This window comes from Gavialis gangeticus, unplaced genomic scaffold (genome assembly GCF_001723915.1).
Source record: "Gavialis gangeticus isolate Ggan-Ray unplaced genomic scaffold, GavGan_comp1, whole genome shotgun sequence".
In the NCBI taxonomy this organism is placed as follows: domain Eukaryota; kingdom Metazoa; phylum Chordata; order Crocodylia; family Gavialidae; genus Gavialis; species Gavialis gangeticus.
The window spans coordinates 15,902,982-15,909,047 of NW_017729011.1; the positions used below are offsets into that span (position 1 = coordinate 15,902,982).

Here is a 6,066-nt window from a genome sequence, read left to right on the forward strand (position 1 = left end):
TACTATATTTTCCTGCAGAAAAGATAAGGGACCTGACCATGCTGCAACTGCTGCTCAGAGACAAGTGTTGAGATTATATGTGGCACCTACTCCCAAGCAGGAGGAAAAACAAACACCCCTGTCGTACTGAACAAATTCCTGCATTATCTCAGATTTACGCATGCTCTGTATGTTTTATAGGCACTGGAACTAACAAGAGGTCTCTATTTATGAAGTCACTGTGTAACATCACTTGGGCAAACCAGCTTTAAACCTTCCCTATATGTTTATGAACTTAAAGCACTCTTGCCTTTAAAAGTTCTTTTATAAGAAGTAAGATCCATAGACAAACTTAATTTCATATTTAAAAAATGCCAACAGGAAGCTAATGTATTTACAAAGGAAGTTTTATAACTGAAAATACATTTTATACAAGTTATCACTGACAGGAGAGTTCACAAACACCGTGCAGATTAATTCACTACAAGCGCACTGCAAGAGAAGTCTTGTAGCATACATGAGATCTGTAGCAAATGCCCCCTCCCACTTCAGAAGTTATTTACACAATATCTTCTTGTTACAAAAAATAAAAGATCCACCCAAAGGTTCTGTCCCCAGTACCCCGCAGAGCAGGTCTTAATATCGTCTGTTCATCTTCTTGAATTTCTCATAGTGATAATCATCTGTTGCTTTTTCGTTGGGTGGACGCTTGCGATTTGGAGGAGAACCTTTTAAGGAGAGGGAAAAACTTTTCAATTAATAAAGGGGATAGTGTGGGAAGTATATTCTCCCTTCACCTTTCACACTGCTTTTTAAAATACTATGACCAAGCAGCATATAGCACCTTTGCTATTCATGGCTTTCCCGCAAGAACATATGGTCCTCAGACCGGACCAATGGCTCCTAATATTCCAACTGCCAACACACTCGAATCACAACTTCCAACATCCCTTGTTACTTCAGCTTTAGAAATCTGCCAGGCACAGATTCTTAGTATTTGTATATCCAACCACAGTATGTGGGAGCTATTGTGTGAATGTGACATTTTCTACAACCCTTCATCTACAAGGGAAAACACCACAGGAGAGATGTCTTTCCTCATGGAGATATTACCTTCCTCAGAGAGATCAAGTACAAACCGCTCTATGCTATGCAACTTCCCCACCAGCTCAGGACACCGTGCCCCAAAACTGAGGGCTAGAGGAGAAAGATCACTTTTCTATCCAAAACCCACAAACAAATTGGGCATCTGCAGCAAATTGCCCATGCTTTCCATTTGGCACTTACGCTCAGGTTCTGGCCTCTCTGTATCGCCCACTCTCAGCGGCCGTGGTTTTGGTTCCTCTTTATTCCTTCTCACAGGTGCATTTAGCTCCTCATGATAAACTAAACAAAGGGAGACAACAAATGGAGAATATTAATTACTGTATACATGGAGTAGTATTATTCAGACAGATGCCCATCTTTCCTCTTATGAATAACCTTCAGCAGAAACACAGCAGAAGGCAGGAATGGTTATCCTGTTCAGTGCTATAACTTCTTGCTATGGATGTTGGCTGAATGCATCGTGACGAGATGCCTCAGCTTTTACTAGCTTGAGATTTTTTCTAGTTCTTCTCCAGTGAAATCAGCTGCCTGGATGCGGCTAAATACAACAGGAGTGCACATTTCTTTTAGTCTCAACTGGTTGTAGTATGAGAGCAATTGAGAAATGAATTCTCTTCTCCTGGGTGGCTTCCATCTCACCTGTCTGTCTGCTTAGTGACCTACAGAAGATCTCTAAACTATAAGCCACCCTTTGCTGCCACAGAAAGATCAAAAATTTTTTACCATACATTCATTATATCACCTAACACGGGAAATCTAGCAAGCAATAAATAGAGCCCAGTCAACTGGGAGTGTGGGTGTGGAAAGTTAAGCCACAAGTAACAGGTCCTACTCGTTTTTACTGATGGTTGGGAAATATCAAGCCAGAGCAATACGACACTCACATCTGTTGTGCTGGACATAGTTCACAGCCATATTTGTAGGAACAAAGGAGGTTTCACTGTCTTTCTTCTTGTTTTGCTGCTCTGCCAACAGCCTTGCCTTGGCCTCCTCAGTCGAGATGATGTTTTTTATTTTTGCGCTGCAGAGAAAAAGCAACGGAGACTTGTTTTTTTTTTACTTGCAGGCAGAACAGGACCATTCTATCCACCTGTCATAGTGCTGGGTACAAATTAATCTTATGGGAAGGTGCTGTATGACATACTCAGAAACCAAAGTCTCCTATCATCAGTAGCTGTGTTATGGTATTGCCTGGGAGCTCTAGTCATAGATTAGGACTCCATTGTGCCAGGCAGGGTACAAAAACAGAACAAAGTGGATATCTTTGCCCAGAGAGTACAGGCTGAGTTTATGCATGCATCCTCCCACAGGGCCCTACCAACCAATGTGCACCAATCACCAGGGGAATTCAGGCTGTCAGTAATGGAAGTATGAACTACATACTCAATGCCCAGATCCACTTCAGGAATGCCACTCAGCATTTGATTGGACAGCATCTCTTCAGTCTTCTTGGCTGAGGAAACACGGATGTTCTCAGGCAGCTCGTACAGGGAGTCCTCGGCATTCTTCAGTTTCACTTTCTGCTCCTCACTTTCCACAATTCCCTTCCGCTTCTTCAGCTCGGTCTCAATGTACTTCATCCTGTGCCACAGCAATCAGAGAAAGAGCTGCAACTTACATTTATTTCTTATGCTCTCGTCCATTACCTCCGGCCACAGCTGTGTCACTGTGTCAGTGGCTGGGAAGAAGATGCAGATAAATCCTCCTCAGCCAGAAGGAGGTACTGGAAATCAGAATGGTTACTTTGTTCAAAAGATACTCAGTTTCTTCCTACAATGTCAAGGTTTTTTCCCCCAATTGATAGGGATGGTTCCTCCTACTACATAATATACACAATGCCAGTGGACCACATGATTGGCCAGCAAGTGTAGACTTTAATGACAAGTTCATTCCTCCTCAGGCTGGTTTCCCCAGGGTGGGAAAAAAAAACCCAAGAAGAAACTTCACAGTAATTCAGGAAAATATTCTACAAACACTTAGTTCCCAGGGCAAAAATAGCCTTAAGGCACCTCATTCCTCATGGTGAATCACTATATATAAACACAGCAAATGCCTACATGTCAGCATCTTCATCCCTCCTGTTGGTTTCTGCTGAGAAAGAGGTTCCCAGGTTGAGATCTTCTTCTTCATTAATCCTAAATGTTAACAAGAATATTATGTTATTAAATAATTCACTGACTATAGTCTAAGCAACCCGACAAATGACTTCATTTAAATTCTTCAAAACACAATGCTTGAAGCACTTCACCTTCCTTCTTCAATACTGAAAGAGTCCTGTGCGCAGCCAACTCTCTAACATTAAAGGAAGAGTCATTTCAGACCTCTCACACACTCACCTGTCTTTCCCTCGTTCTTTCAGCTTTTTCATGTCCACCATCCCACCTGTCTTTATCTTAAAAGGATCATCCTACAAAAAGCAGAAACAATTCAAAGGCATGAAATTTGTCCCTTAATCTATACCAGCCCCAAAGTTACTTTCTAGAAAACCCTCTTCTCTAAGCATCTGGTAAAAATGCCTAAAATTCCCTCCGTTAGGCTGCTATATCATACTAGCCTTTTATGATGGCCAATTGCTACCCAAAACTAAGTTTTCCAAATGATCTATTGTACAAAGCAGATGCTTTCCCACAGGTATTTATTAGCAGCAAGGTCATAGAAGTATTCACAACTCACCACCAATGTTGTCTCTTCTTGTAATTTCTCCCCTACAAGCAAGGCCACAGCACTAGCAAAGCACACAAAAAGGAAAACTAAGATTCACTGAGTGAAAAAACCCTGCTCTTGCATTATCATTCATTATAAATACCACATTAATTTTTTTTTGTATTTTCCAACATCTACTTGAAGGTCTCAAACTGTTTTGCTGATATTCAATATTTTAGAACATATATCATCCATCCAATTTAGGGAGCTCTTAGCCCCATTTTCCACACAGAAAAACTGAGGCAAAGCATGATTAACTGACATAAAATGTCACAAAGCGAGTTAGCGTGAGGAATAGAATTCAACATTGAGAATCAAGGTTTGCTCTGTGCCCTGGCATAACCTAACAAGCCTCCTTCCTTAGATCACATGGATGATAGCAAGTGAGACTCATTTTAAAGACTAGTTTTCCAATTCCCTGTTTAGAATCTATTACACGTGGTACAAAGTGATGTTTAAGACATGAGAAACTGATCCACACATCATAACATATGGTGATATGATACAATTCTGAGAGACAAATCTGACCAGAAGAATCATGGGAGAGGGCGCATCCCTACATTCATTAATGCACCATAATTACGGTGCATTAAGTTTAGTACCTGTAATGACAGGTACTAACTTAATGCACCATTATCAGCTCTATTGTGCATTAGCCCAGATGAACGCTTTTTGTGACGTTAAGGTGCATTAAACTAAATCTACTCTGCATTAGCACACTTTATGCATGGTGCGATAATGTGCAGTAGAATTAGTCCAATGTGCATTAAGCATCTCAAGTAGATGCACCCATCGTTAACTAACTTTAAGGTCTTTCAGTTTTAAAGTAGGCCCAAACACTTCATGGTTTTGGGCTGCAGCTCTACTTGGAACCAGCGTTCACGAACACGGTTTACATATGACTGCAGCTGTGCACAGTACCAACTTTTACAGGTCTTTGCACCACTCAGGGGCCTTCTCCTCTCCCAGGCCCAGTTCTTGGGGCCACAGCAATGTCCTTCAGTGCCAGGGAGTACAGACGACAGGGCAGCCAACGCACAGCCACAAGGGAGTCTCTGACCCAATGTGAGCTGGCGTGTTTGCTGAGACACTCACCTCACCCCATTGGGCCGTCTCCTCAGGCTCTGCACTTCCTTCGCTTCCTCGAGCTTCAGCCTGAAGGAAGAATATTCCCTTTGTGAGCTGGTTGGGGCTCCTCTGCGCCCGCTCCCCAGCGCACAGACTGCTCCCACATCAAGCGGAGGAACAGGGGGGGGGATATTGCCCTGTGTAGCCCTCACACTCCTCTGTTGTGTGGCATACTACAAGTTGTATTTATTTTGATACTAAAGTTTCTAGGATTATGATGGGGGCTTTACAGGATATGGGAAGGACGGACTGAAAGTCCTTGTTCCTTTTGGAGAAACATTTCCTGTAATTCCACAGAACTCTTCCTGATCCCCCATGTGGCCCCTTATCACTTCTACGCTCATCTTTTTCTCTGTAAAAGGATTACATCTGCACACCACTGACTCTTTTCCACAGGAAAAATGGAAAATTGCTCACACTGTTCTGATACAGCACACCCCACGGCACAGTGGCGATGCGTAGGGGGTGCACGGAGGTGAATGTGCACCCCTGACATGCCGCACTCCGTGCTTTGGTGACGGGTGGGCAGCGGAAGCACCGGATGAAGCGCCACAGCCACCTCCTGGTTGGTGCAATTAGCAAGATTGGCCACAGAGGACCCCCACCCTGGTCAGTGAGATCGGCCATGGAGAACTGGCCGCAGGGGGAACCCCAGTCGCTAACTAGTCACTGGGGGGGCACGTGCCCCCACAACTAAGGCAGCACCAGCCACCTGTGCCGTGGTGCACACACACAGGGGGGCTCTGCATGTGCGACAACGCATACACGGCCAGCTCCAGCGTTGTCAAATATGAAACAATCACATTGGGAGCGCAAAGTTACCGCACAATGGAAAAGCACACGAGTCAATCGTCCTGTTCACTTTATGTGGGTCACTGCGAGTCACTAGCAAGCGAGGCCGACACAGAGGCATCTCTTTATCTGGAGTCAAACAGCTCTAGGACGGCGCTGGCAGCAAACCCACAGCTCGGTTTAACGCCGGTTTGGCGTCCCTGCCTCCGCAAAGGACAGTGCCACAGTCCACTGACACGGCCCCACACACGCACCCTCCTTCTCTCGCTCCGCACCCACCGGACCTCCTCGGTGACCTGCTGGTCCTCCTCGTCCTCTTCGGAGCCCGCCCGCCGCCGGAACACCCTCCCCGCCGGC

The 6,066-nt window shown here is 44.6% G+C and overlaps 1 protein-coding gene across 1 annotated transcript in view; it reads right to left on the bottom strand.

The window, feature by feature from the left end:
- Positions 1 to 365: 365 nt before the first annotated feature.
- CUNH9orf78 (chromosome unknown C9orf78 homolog) overlaps positions 366 to 6,066 on the bottom strand; it is a 5,936-nt gene continuing 235 nt past the window's right edge. The window contains exons 2-10 of the mRNA XM_019510646.1: positions 5,989 to 6,066; positions 4,885 to 4,944; positions 3,760 to 3,811; positions 3,423 to 3,493; positions 3,144 to 3,221; positions 2,470 to 2,667; positions 1,971 to 2,107; positions 1,267 to 1,365; positions 366 to 707 (exon numbers count right to left, since the gene is read on the bottom strand). Coding sequence (XP_019366191.1) covers positions 616 to 707; positions 1,267 to 1,365; positions 1,971 to 2,107; positions 2,470 to 2,667; positions 3,144 to 3,221; positions 3,423 to 3,493; positions 3,760 to 3,811; positions 4,885 to 4,944; positions 5,989 to 6,066 — 865 coding nt within the window. The 3' untranslated portion in view covers positions 366 to 615. The remainder of the gene's footprint in view (positions 708 to 1,266; positions 1,366 to 1,970; positions 2,108 to 2,469; positions 2,668 to 3,143; positions 3,222 to 3,422; positions 3,494 to 3,759; positions 3,812 to 4,884; positions 4,945 to 5,988) is intronic.